This window comes from Vipera berus (genome assembly GCF_964194415.1).
Source record: "Vipera berus genome assembly, chromosome: 6".
Lineage (NCBI taxonomy): Eukaryota > Metazoa > Chordata > Lepidosauria > Squamata > Viperidae > Vipera > Vipera berus.
The window spans coordinates 49,705,930-49,719,991 of NC_138208.1; the positions used below are offsets into that span (position 1 = coordinate 49,705,930).

Sequence of the window (14,062 nt, forward strand, 5' to 3'; positions counted from 1 at the left end):
AAAAGACAGCCTTCTGCTAACACCACAGAAAAACGGATAACATCAAGATGACTTTTTTTGACACAGGCTGATTGTTAGCCCATTTCCCCCATACTCTAATGTTATCTGGTTTATCATCTGAATCTAACTTCTGGACTAGGACTCTTGCACCCTTCTACAAGAGAAGACAGGACCTGCTGAGAAAGGATATATTTATCAATGCCTATCGTACAGAATGGCTAAACGGCTTTTTTCTTCAGAAGTTACTGAATATTTACCGGTTGTTGAAGAACACAAGTAGGAATAAGCTATTATCCTCTTCATTTCTTGGTTGCCCAGAGGCGCCTACCAGGACATATACTGGCCTTTCGACAGATCCAGCAGAGTTCCTTTTTTTGCTAGGTGACTCACCGTTCTAGAAGTTGGAGGGGCTGATGGGCTTGTGAGTGACACCATCTCTTGGATTGCCAGACGGAGCTTCAGGCGATGGAGAGGATTGCTGATTCCAATTTCTCTCTGGATTTCAGTATCTGACAGCGCAGACATGATGGCACCACTTTTCACATTTGCACGGCAAGCAGCAACATACCATGCAGGCATTCCCAGCCACAGCTGTTGGGGAAGGAGAATCAGTAGTTAGGAGCAATTGGGTTTTTCTTGTTACCAAAAGCTCAGGGCTGAATTAAATTGGGAACTTGCACTGAAATACATATAATAACGATTGGGTAAGCAAATTCAGACTTAGGTATTGTGGTGTAAAAGGCAGTACATCATTCTGACATTAGATTTCTTATAATGTTTTTCTTTCAAAAAAATTTAAACCATCAGATCTTTTTCCTCAAACATGAATAAAATGGTGTCATCCCATAATCCATTGTAATACCTCCTTTAAGCTATTTTTTTCCTTAAAGCTATTTTTTTTCTAAAACAAACAATCTAAATACAATAGTCTAAAAAAATAATCCTGACAGGAATTATGAATGGGTATAAACTAATGCAAAGAAGGTAAAAATTTTAAAAACCTGCATTTCTTGTTGAAACCATCATGAAAAATGCTTGCCTTCTGACTAACTTAATGTGCTTTAATTAATAATTATTCTGATTAAACGGCAAAATTATAATTATCTAGGGATCTACTAATTGGTCACTGAAGCAAAGCTCAAGAGCAAGATTATTACTAGAGTTAAAATTAACATAACATTCAAACATAACACACAACATTTATGGCTACAAATGTTTTCTTGTATTAATTTACTTCTGGATTGCAGCTTTTAAATTTATTTTATAATGATATAATTTAAAAAAACACAAAGAACCTGTTTCTGGATTCTATGTAGGTTTTCTTTATAAATGCTATGTATTTTTCTATCTCGTATATGACCTTATTTCACATACGTCACATGATGAGCATTAGAACCTATTTAAACTATTTTAAAGTTCCCACTTCCTTAAGAATATTTTTTCCTTCTCTCTCAGATTATAAAAATATAATTTACATTTCAATTTCCAAAGTATGAATGGACTTTTGCTTGTATCTTTCCTACAGATTTTGGCTGAATTATACTGAACTTTTTTAAAAAATTGGGTCATTTTTAAATTAAAGTTCTAGTATGATATGTCTTGTGAAACATCTTTTTTTTAAAGAATGAACTGCTTATAGACATTGTTTCAAGAGGGAAATAAGAATAACAGTTGTAACAGGGTCTTTATTTCTGTTTTCCACGTAAACTATAAACTGCTAATGAAGAAGGTAAAATCAGGTATACTAATGCTTTTAGAAGGTTCTCCTTACCTCTAACCAGGCAACTACCGTTGGCCCATCCCACTGTGCAAAGGGTAATCCCTTCCTCCGAGCTTCCTCCAGAAGTTCATGCCTAAAAGTGCATTAGAGATAGTTAAAGCAGGAGCTAAGACCTAACAACATCACAAATGGAATTAAGAACGTAAAATAAACTTGTAATGCACCAAGTCACTGATAATACAGTACATGTTAAAAGTTTTTCACTCATTTGCTATACTCTTTGAACTTTAGAAAGCACCCCTCTTTTTTGTTCCTCACTTTGCAATATTTACCTTTCTTGGAGAAAACATTTCCTTGTTTTCATAGATGCATTTCATCTTGGCATATTAATAATAATAATAATAAACCAATTTTCCTAACGTCATATTCCACCCTTTCACAAACTGGTTTATAAAACTATCATTATTCTATTTTGTTAGAAGCTGTACCTAAGCACCTCTAATCAAAAAGTAGAAAACAATCAGACCTTAATGCAAGAAAATGCCAGTTTGTTTAACCAACAAGACTTTCACAGCTTGTTCAATGTATGTTAACTAGATTTCCTCATAGTCTGTCTGCAATTGATTTTTCTTTTAAAAGACTGCAGATTTTTGTTAAAGCAAAAGTTTCCTATAGCTTAACAAAAGTATGATTTGTCAAATAGCTTGTAATCTGACAAGGCTGTAAATGCACAAGTGTATTTTCTATACACAGGAGATGTGTAATCTGTGGCCCTCCAAATATTGGTATACTTTAACTCCAACCAGTTTGCCCTGTGCTGAAAGAACTAGGTCTTGTAGATAGGCAACATTTGTAGGGCCTTTAGTTGTTCAACCCTGCTATAAATCTTCCTACTTCTGAAATGGTTTCTGCAGAGATGAAAAATAATATCATCTAGATGGCTCAAGATATTAAACTATAACTTCTGGAGAAGAAATGGTGAACTGAAGATCATAGCATAATGATGATCCAGTGAGTAGACCAACTTGTTGTAATTCCTCTCCTAATAAGGAGAGGACTTGAGATCATCCACAAATACTCCAGATACTGGTGGTTGTTCCTCATAAGGAGACTGCAAAACAACAGTCTGTTGGTTTTAGAGCTATGGGAGATGGGAGAATAATTATTTATTATTTTATTTATTTATTTTAATCCCATTTCTTTCGCCGTGGCCTCAAAACACTCCTTTTCCACCTGGCTGACCTGGACTGACAGGGATTTTAATTACGTTTACAATTGTAACTCTAATCTTTAATTTATTTCAATTTTAAATTTTAATTTACTGTACAGAGACCTTTAATTTTTGTTGTTGTTAGCCGCCCTGAGTCCCTCGGGAGATAGGGTGGGATATAAGTCCCATTAATAAATAAATAAATAATAAATATCCCGCCCTTCTCCGAAGACTCAGGGCGGCTTACAATCTAAGCACAAATCAATGTGCTTAGCAATAGCCTTCATTCTATGTATATGCCTGCTTATTAGGGCTTTCGCCCCCCCCCCAAGAGGCATTATTACAAAGTCAGCTTATTGCCCCCAACAATCTGGGTCCTCATTTTACCTACCTCAGAAGGATGGAAGGCTGAGTCAACCTTGAGCCTGGTGGGATGCGAACCTGCGCTAATTGCAGGCAGCTGGTGTTACTTAAGGAGGCATTAGCCCACTGCTCCACCAAGGCTCTTGCTCAAACCATGATTGGCACCTATAAAAGGACACTGGGTTCGCATATTTTCTTTTCTAATCACTTTCAGAAATTGCTTGTTAATTGCTTTTCAGTTACTGAGAATCTTTACTGAGTCTGAAAAGACGAGGTGAATTTACTTCAATCCTTACTGAAATAAGTTTTAAATATAAGTTTAAGGACCTTTTTTAAATAAAGAGCAAAAGTTTGGTTAAAATTTTGATTCTTGTATCAATGTTAGAGTTAAAGCACATTATGAATTTGGTTAATTTTATAATGGATAATTTTAGTTAGAATATGATTATTATATTTATGACCCTGTATTCAGCTCTGAGGGACGCGGTGGCTCAGTGGGTTAGGACGCTGAGCTTGTCGATCAGAAGGTCGGCAGTTTGGCGGGTCGAATCCCGAGTGCCGCGTAACAGAGTGAGCGCCTGTTACTCGTCCCAGCTTCTGCCCACCTAGCAGTTCGAAAGCACGTAAAAATGCAAGTAGAAAAATAGGGACCACTCCGGTGGGAAGGTAACAGCGTTCCGTGCGCCTTTGGCGTCTAGTCATGCCGGCCACATGACCACGGAGACGTCCTCGGACAAACGCTGGCTCTTCGGCTATGAAACGGAGATGAGCACCGGCCCCTAGAGTCGGAAACGACTAGCACGCATGTGCGGGGGAACCTTTACCTTTTATTCAGCTCTGGGAAGTGGGGGGGAAGGGGGTTTGGGGTGGGTGGGTTTTGGGGATGTTTTGTAAAAAAAATAATTGTAAAACTTTTTAATAAAACAAAATTTATTCTTGCAAGATATAAATGGACTAATGGCCTAGATGCATTTGAATAAGACTTTGAAATTATTTAGAAGAATCATTACTGTGGGAAATTGCTTTTGTTTTGGATTCTTAAAAAAATCATAGGATGGGACTTTGAAGGTTGGATACTAGAAGAAACTATTACAATTAAAGGAGAAGAACACTTACAATACATTTGACTTATTAATACAAAATGGAGCAACATATTTTAATTTTGGATATACTGAAGGATATTTTTGAACAATGGACTCAGAAGTTAATTTTAAGAGTGTTTGTCTCTATAGAGGCTGTCTTTAAAAGATGTTATGAAAGAGAATAGGTTTTACTGGAGCTTGTAATTTGAGACTGAGACTGATCTGAAAGTGGATTTAAAGGTGCCAGGCTACAAGAGTGATATGGAAAAAGATGGCACACTGGACATACAAAATATGTTTTGTATTGCTTAATATTTAAAAGGGATATATGAGTAACAAACCAAGGTAACAAATCTCAATAATTTTCCTATATTCAATTCACAAGAGAGACTTGTTAAAGCTTTCAAGAATTTTGTGAGAAGGGACAAAGAAAATAATGAGAAGAAATCAACTTCTGGGACATTATGTAAAGGGACCAAAGATCAAGATTGTTAAAAGTAAAAGGAAGGAATATAAAGATGGTATATTTGATCAAGGTTAAAACACATATGCTGCTCTCTCTGGATATGGACTTTTGCCGAGCAGGATTGAAACGACAAAATTGTATGTTTGTGTTTTAAGAGAAGGTGATTAAGTTGTTAAAATTGTTATTACTTGTGATAATGGGGGTACTTGTAATAATGGGGGTCACTTCTTTATATATTTCCTTTCTTTTTGTTTAATATAGAGGTAATCCTTGACATGATCACAACTAAGCCCAACATTTCTGTTAATAAGCACAATAGTTACTAAGTGAGTTTTGCCCTATTTTACAACCTTTCTTGCCACTATTGTTAAGTGAAACATTGTTCTTAAGTTAGTAACATGGTGGTTAAGTGACTCTGACTTCCCCGTTGATTTTGCTTTTCAGAAGGTCACAAAAAGTGATCACATGAACCAGGGACGTATCATAAACACACGCCAGTTGCCAAGCGTCCAAATTGTGATCACATGACCATAGGGATGTTGCAACAATTATAAGTGTGAAAAATGGTCATAAGTCACTTTTTTCAGTGCTGTTTTAACTTCAAATGGTCACTAAATGAATGGTTGTAAGTTGAGGACTACCTGTACTTATTTTTCCTTTCAATTTTCTTTTCTGAATCTTCTATTTTTCTTTTTATTCTTTTACTTTGCATTAGTTTTTATCAGGGTGATTGTAATTTTTAACAAAATTATCATTAAAAAATATATACTCCAGTATAATCTTCTGCCAGCTTTCTTTGCAATTGTAAATAACTTACATCCAGGGGTAAATGTTTTGATCCAAGGGCCGTCACAGTTTTCTTTTCTGGGGCAGGGGAATACAGGTCTCAAAGTGTGTGACCTGATCAATGATGTGGGTAGTGTTAGGTTGTTGTTTTTTTAAACAAAACAAAACTATGCAGTGCTTAGGACTTGTACACACATTTTCATATATTTCTCAGACTAATAGGAAACCTACAGTTTTCAACAATCATAGTGAGATTACTCCCTCTTATTGCAACTCTGTAAGATATATTCTAAAGTTCAGGGAGATTAAGGCAGTTTCAGAAAGGAGAAAAATGCACGCACCCCTGGCTGTTACTTGACCGTGTTGAACATTGAGTAGCACAGCACAGGACTAACTCAGTCTTCTAACAGAGATTCTCAAAAGTATCTAATCATATTTGCAAATTGAAATTTATGATTATATTTGAAGGCAGGAAAAATCTTCCATTATTCCCTTTGGATGGTTAAAAGATAAATGCTGAAAAATTCATTCATCAGTTTACTTATTATTTAGGTATTATTTCAATATTTCTGAGTGATATAAAATTAATTCCAAAAAAATTAAAACCAAGCACTATGCATCCGGACCTTCTTACAATATACTTCCTTGACTGTTCCCTCTGTTGGATCAGTCACATTAAAAAATACAGTCATATTCCAAATTATAACAAAAAAGGAATGCTATTATAACTATCCCAAAGAAAATCAAAATCTAAATGCAAGTATCTCTGGGGAAACTTAATAAATGCAACTTTAGTTGAGAATTGCATTTATAGCATTCTGAGCCCCGAATTCCATAAAACTGGTGCGACATGCAGCAGATCCACTATATTTTAATTGATACATACTTCATAATTAATCTTAGCCATTTAGTGGTACAATATATCCATAAATATTTGAAAATTATAAGGTTGATTAGTAATAAGTAGAATCCATTTTATTTTCAAATCCAGATGTTTAAAAATTGTCAGTATTAGTTTGTTTTCCATGGAATGTCAAGCATATTTTCTTGTGATATCAAATGAGAGTGGCATTGTAATTTCATTTTAAGAACTCAAGCCACTTCAGGCATAGATATGACATATGAGCTACTGTAAATATGGAGTTTATGATAATTTTTCTTCTAAATATTATAGGAATGTGGCCTAATTTCTCACACAAAACATTAACTCATTGAGCTTAATTTATACAATAATATTCATATTTATTTTAGAAAATAGGTTCTAATCCAGTTTGCCAATGATGAAAAGTAGAATCCAACAGGAATATTCCATACTTGTTAAACTAGATCAGCTTTCTCAACTTGGCATTTGTCAGACATACTGAAATATAACTTTCATCCTCCCCAGTCAGCATGGCCAACAACTGTAGTCTAAAACTCTTGGAGGATATTAGATTGGAGAAAGCTGGTCTAGATGAAAACTAAATTTCAATGTAGAGCATAGAAGAAAAAAAGAAAAATGAAATTAGTCATCTACACATTCATTTATTTATTAATGAAAGATAGGAATGAAATCAATTGGTAAAACTCAAGTTTAAATAATGATCAATCTTACATATGTTATTGTGTAATTTTATTTTTTAAAATACTTTTGATTCATATGGTGCAGTGCAGTGAACAAGCTGAATCTATCACTTCTGAATTTTTTTAAAAAACATATACACGTTAGTGCAAATTTATGATAGAATAAAAAATGTAAAAGCAAAACAAAAATAAGTTTAATGATTGTTAGATCTAATGACAGAAAAATTAATATATAATCTATAGTAGGGGTGTCAAACTGCCGGCCCATGGGCCGGACGCGTTGCGACGAAACCGCGTCCACCCCATTGCCGGCAATGGGGAAAAAACTCCAATACATCGTGCGATGTCACGTGACGTCGCGAGTTTGACATGTCTGATCTATAGTAACAAAATGTAATATATTTTGAATAAAAGGTCAGCTTTCTAAAATAATGCTGTTACTATGTTTTAATAAATAATGAACATTATCACTTTCTTAAATGTCAAGTTTATGTAAATGCAAAAAAGTTTAGAATACAGGGTAATCAGTACTGAACATCCATACTCCCATGTTACACCTCTGCTCCGCGAGCTGCATTGGCTTCCAGTTGTGTTCCGGGTGAGATTCAAGGTGTTAGTAATGACCTACAAAGCCCTACATGGCATGGGTCCGGAATACCTTGGGGAGCACCTGCGGCCGGTGTCAACTTCCCTCCGCCCAGTACGCTCCCACAGAGAGGGCCTCCTCAGGGTGCCACCGGTCAAAGAATGTCGACTGGTGGCTCCCAGGGGGAGGGCGTTCTCTGTGGGCGTGCCGGATTTATGGAACCATCTTCCGGTTGAGCTCCGGATGGCGCCTGACCTCCGCTCCTTCCGGCGCGATCTAAAGACTCACCTCTTCGAACAAGCTGGCCTGGCCTGATGCGATGGGGTTGGGTCTTATTAATGTGTTTTAACTTACTTTTAATGTGTTTTAACTTATTGTAAGAATTGTGGGCATTCTGTTTAATTCTCTTTTAATTTTTGTATTTTGTCTTTTAACTTGTACTGCCCTGTTCACCGCCCTGAGTCCTTCGGGAGAAGGGCGGTATACAAATAAAATTAATAAATAAATAAATAATAAATAAGTAATAAGGCTACTAATATGCCACCATTTTGATGAATTGATCAAGCTACCTAATGCATAAACTCATCTTATTGCAAATGAAAACAATTACAGATACTGGAAACTTAAGGTACATTAAAACTATAATATATGTAGTCCATAACCTATGACTTTAATGGAGTGTGCCCATTATAATTGTAAGTTGTGGCAGTCATAAAGTGGGTCACCAACATGACCAAGCTGATGTTACAAACAGTTTTGCAGTGGTCATTAAGTGAACAAAGCAGTCATGAATTGAGCAGTTGGTTGACAAGTGAACCCATTGTTTACTATGGGGTGATTTTGCCAAAAACCGAAGGAAAAGACCGATTTTCACCAAAAAACATGAAAAATTGTAGTCTTGTAATTATGGGATGCTGCAAATGGCCATAGATGTGGGTTACCCAAAATGTGATCATGTGACAGTGGTGAGGCAGCTGTTGGAACTTCACAATTGGGTCATAGGTAGCTCTTGGGGTCTGTTGTAACTTCAAACCATCATTAAGTGATCGGTAGTAAGTCAAGAATTATATACAATATATCTATATCTCTCTATTTGTCTGTCTGGCTCTCTGTATGTGTACACAGTCCCAGTTTAGATATGACAAACCAGCAGGGTGACTTTGGTTCAGTCATTCTCCCTCAGCCCATTCCACCTCACAGGGTTGTCATTATGATGAAAATAAAAGGAAGAAAGAGTATTATGATGTTCGCCACTTTGAGTTATTTATAAACAAATGAAGGAAGAATAAAAATAACTAAATAAATATTCAATAGTAGCCTTAATAGTAATACCTTTTCTTGAAAAAAATTAAATTAATAAGATTGACTTTCAGCAAGACGACTTTGGGTAAATCTCCAAAACTGATCCTATTTACATTATATTAATTCTTACAAGTAGCTTTGTTTTCCTTCTAGATTTTCCGATTGTTTATAAGATAAAAAAGTGCAGTCCTATGCATATTGGTTAGGAATGAGTCCTGTATTTCACCTAGGTAAGTAAGCTAGTTTTGCATTTTACTGTTTTAGCCAAAATCTCAAGAGCAATAAAACATATTTTAAAATTTGCAAATTAACTGAATTGCTAAGAGATGAAATCAAGAGTGAAAGAAATTAATACAAAATATTGTTGTTCTATATAATGTTCATATAGAACAAGTAAATGAATCAAATGACTGAGTGCAATCTAAGTCATATATAATATTTAGAACATTTTGATAATTTATTTAAGCACATTTAGAATTTCACTCAGTTCATTTAAAAATAAATTGATATATCCATAAATTAAATGCATACTTTGAAAGGGTGTCGAATGTTGCCAATTTAAAATATTTATTTTTTGTTCAATGCTCAGATCATCAATTCAAAATAGTAAAATAAATAAATAAAAATGAAGTAAAGGAGGAAATTTAAACATGGTGCTGAAAATGAATATGATCAGCAACCATTGTGGTTTAACTTACCCTGATGTGCTTTTCATGAGATGGAGAGAGATGGATGGAAAAGAAAAGCACATAAATATTAATGAATATATGTCAATTTATAAAATAAATTATATGACAGAGTAAGAAAATTAAAAAGCAGCATAGCAAATAGGATTAAAATGATTAAAACTCATCTTTCTTTCTTGAAACAGAATACAAGCAGTAATTATTTAAAAACAATATATCTCCTTGATAAACAGATACAAATCATCCCAAATTAATTCTGAATTGAAGACAGCAAATGTAGAAAAGAGAAAAATAGTTGCAACAGACAAAGCCTCAGGTCACAATTAAGCATTTGACTTTCCAATAGTTATGATTTGCAACAGTTCTTAAACCATTTATTTTAAATATTCATCTTTCAACTTGTCATTGATAAAAAATGTTTTGCTTGTACTATACTTGGTCCCAAACATAAGAATGTTTCTTATTTTTATGTATTCACTGCTTTAGAGTGAGAAAAAAAATCTGTATATAACCTAGGGCAGGGGTAGGCAACCTCAGCTCTTTTATGACTCATGGACTTCAACTCCCAGAATTCCTGAGTCAGCAGGAATTCCTGACTCAGGAATTCTGGGAGTTGAAGTCCATGAGTCATAAAAGAGCCAAGGTTGCCTACCCCTGACCTAGGGGAAGGAAGTAGTACGGTATTTTGGCAAAATAATAGATGTTACCAGGCTTCTCAACACATCTAAAAAATGTCCTAGTAGACATTTTATGAACCAGCTGTCATTGGCACATTTTTCAATTCCAACTGAGACTTGCAATCACTGCTGGGAATAGTAGTCCTTGCACTGTTAGTAAAAACCACATGTGTCTCCTAGAAAAACAAAGAAGAGATGCAAAACAGATCAGTCTGCTCAGAGGTTTGTGTGCCTGTATCTCTTTGTGTATGGGTGGTGGTGGTGGAGACAGTTATTCTGTTGTGCAGGAAGAGGAAGAAAGTAGGGTGAATTCTTGAATCATTGCAGTTGCTGATTTTTTTTCTTTTGCAAGTAAGGTGCTGCTGGAACAACACCCACGTTTCTTTACCATCAAGTTTATCACAAATTGCAGCACAAATGTATACATTCAATATCCAAGTTGCATTGTCTTTTTACCTTCTTTTAGCTGATTAGAGTGATGTACTCACTTACAGTGTCACCAATTTGTTTTTAATAGCCAGCAAGATTCAGCAGAACCTCATTAGGATAAATTTGATTTGTCCTAATCATATTTACCCCAATTTACAGTAGTGGCCAAAATTGTGGAAACCTTTTGGGAAAAGTGTATTTTTGAGGTTTGATGGCTAATAACACCACTTTTTTTGGAGTAGTACAATAAAATTATATATCAATGGAAAGATAATTTAATCAAGAATGTAACGCAACAAAGTTCGTTCAATTATCTGTACTGTATTCTATGAAAAGTTATAGCCAAATAACCAGAAAAAGGAAGCACAACTTGCTTAGGTTGATAGCAGGTAGCTTTCCTTCATCTGATTGTAGCCAATGAGCATGAGTGTTTAGAGAGCCAATCAGGTGTCATCTTGTTTTGGCAATGAGCCAATCAGATCAAAGTAGGATTCAGTAGTTGATGTCATGTATTGAAGCTGAGAGGAGGACATTTATCAGTGTGTTATGTGATCGCTATCAAGTTGGTTGGTTTTTTTTTTTCCCCTTTCATTTAGGGAGCTTGTAAAACGTAATAAAATTAAAGTAATGGTGCAAAAAGTTGACTGGTTGCCCAGAAATCGATGTAAAATAGTATTATTAAGTGAACAAGGCTAGAGTTATAAAGAAATTAGAAGAAAAATTGGTGGAAACTTAACCAAAGGTGGCATTTCTACTGTACACTTTTGCCAAAAGGTTTCCATAATTTTGGCCACTACTATAGTTACAAAACCCCTTCATGGATTACTGCCTTGTCGTGGCGAAGGGGCTTGCGTAATTCAATGAAGCTATGAGCTATGCCATGCAGGGCCACCCAAGACGGACAGGTCATAGCCGAGAGTTCTGACAAAACGTGATCCACTGGAGAAGAAAATGGCAACCCACTCCAGTATCTTTGCCATGAAAACCCTATGGACAGTACCAAAAGGCAAAACGATATGACGCTGGAAGATGAGCCCCTCAGGTTGGAAGGCGTCCAATATGCTACTGGGGAAGAGCAGAGGACTAGTACTAGTAGCGCCAGAAAGAATGAAGCGACTGGGCCAAAGCCAAAAGGACGCTCAGCTGTGGATGTGTCTGGTGGTGAAAGGAAAGTCCGATGCTGTAAAGATTTTTTCTCCATAGGAACCTGGAATGTAAGATCCATGAATCAAGGAAAGCTGGACGTGGTCAAACAAGAGATGACAAGACTGAACATCGACATCTTAGGTATCAGCGAACTAAAATGGACAGGAATGGGTGAATTTAATTCAGATGACCATCAGGTATACTACTGCGGACAAGAATCCCTCAGAAGAAATGGAGTAGCCTTCATAGTCAATAAAAGAGTAGGAAAAGCAATACTGGGATACAATCCTCAAAATGACAGAATGATCTCAGTTCGAATCCAAGGCAAACCATTCAATATCACAGTAGTCCAAGTCTATGCCCTAACCACCGGTGCTGAAGAGGATGAAATTGACCGGTTCTACGAAGCCCTACAGCACCTTATAGAACTAACACCAAAAAATGATTTATTTATCATCATGGGGGATTGGAATGCTAAAGTAGGAAGCCAAAAGATAACCGGAATAACAGGCAACTTTGGCCTTGGAGTACAAAATGAAGCAGGGCACAGACTGATAGAATTTTGTCAAGAGAATACGATGGTCATAGCAAACACTCTTTTCCAACAACCCAAGAGACGGCTCTACACATGGACATCACCAGACGGTCAACATAGAAATCAGATTGACTATATGCTCTGCAGCCAAAGATGGAGGAGCTCTATACAGTCAGTAAAAACAAGACCAGGAGCTGACTGTGGCTCAGACCATGAGCTTCTCCTTGCAAAGTTTAGGCTTAAACTGAAGAAAGTAGGGAAAAGCACTAGGCCACTCAGGTATGAATTAAATCATATCCCTGTTGAATATACAGTAGAGGTGACAAATAGATTTAAGGAATTAGATCTGATAGACAGAGTGCCTGAAGAACTATGGACAGAGGTTCGTGACATTGTACAACAGGTAGCAACCAAAACCATCCCAAAGAAAAAGAAATGCAAGAAAGCAAAATGGCTGTCTGAGGAAGCTTTGCAAATAGCTGAGGAAAGAAGGGAAGCGAAAGGCAAGGGAGAAAAACATAGATATGCCCAATTGAATGCAGAATTCCAGAGAATAGCTAGAAGAGATAAGAATGCCTTCTTAAATGAACAGTGCAAAGAAATAGAAGAAAACAATAGAATAGGGAGGACCAGAGATCTTTTCAAGAAAATTGGAGAGATGAAGGGAACGTTTAATGCAAAAATGGGCATGATAAAGGACCAAAATGGCAGGGACCTAACAGAGGCAGAAGAGATTAAGAAGAGGTGGCAAAATTACACAGAAGAACTATACAAGAATGAGCTTAACGTCCCTGATAATCACAATGAGGTGGTCACTGACCTCGAGCCAGAAATCCTTGAATGTGAAGTGAAGTGGGCCTTAGAAAAGCTGAGCAACAACAAAGCTAGTGGAGGTGACAGTATTCCAGCTGAGCTATTCAAAATCTTAAAAGACAGTGCAGTAAAAGTGCTACACTCAATTTGCCAGCAAATTTGGAAAACAACAGTGGCCACAGGATTGGAAAAGATCAGTTTACATTCCAATTCCAAAGAAAGGCAGTGCCAAAGAATGTTCAAACTATCGCACCATTGCACTCATTTCTCATGCTAGTAAAGTCATGCTTAAAATCCTACAAGCTAGACTTCAGCAGTATGTGGATCGAGAACTACCAGAAGTACAGGCAGGATTTCGAAGAGGCAGAGGAACTAGAGATCAAATTGCCAACATACGCTGGATCATGGAGAAAGCTAGGGAGTTCCAGAAAAACATCTACTTCTGCTTCATTGACTATGCTAAAGCCTTTGATTGTGTGGATCATAACAAACTGTGGCAAGTTCTTAAAGAGATGGGAGTACCAGACCATCTTATTTGTCTCTTGAGAAACCTATATGCGGGTCAAGAAGCAACAGTGAGAACTGGACACGGAACCACTCATTGGTTCAAAATTGGGAAAGGAGTCCGGCAAGGCTGTATACTGTTGCCCTGCCTATTTAACTTATATGCAGAGCACATCATGAGAAAGGCAGGGCTA

General features: G+C 36.4%; 1 protein-coding gene across 1 annotated transcript in view; it reads right to left on the reverse strand.

Annotated features, from left to right (window-relative positions):
- Window positions 1–14,062, reverse strand: part of PPFIA2 (PTPRF interacting protein alpha 2) — a gene marked incomplete at its 5' end in the record, with an annotated part of 253,304 nt that overhangs the window by 17,635 nt on the left and 221,607 nt on the right. The window contains 2 exons of the mRNA XM_081330297.1: window positions 391–591; window positions 1,772–1,853. Coding sequence (XP_081186423.1) covers window positions 391–591; window positions 1,772–1,853 — 283 coding nt within the window. The remainder of the gene's footprint in view (window positions 1–390; window positions 592–1,771; window positions 1,854–14,062) is intronic.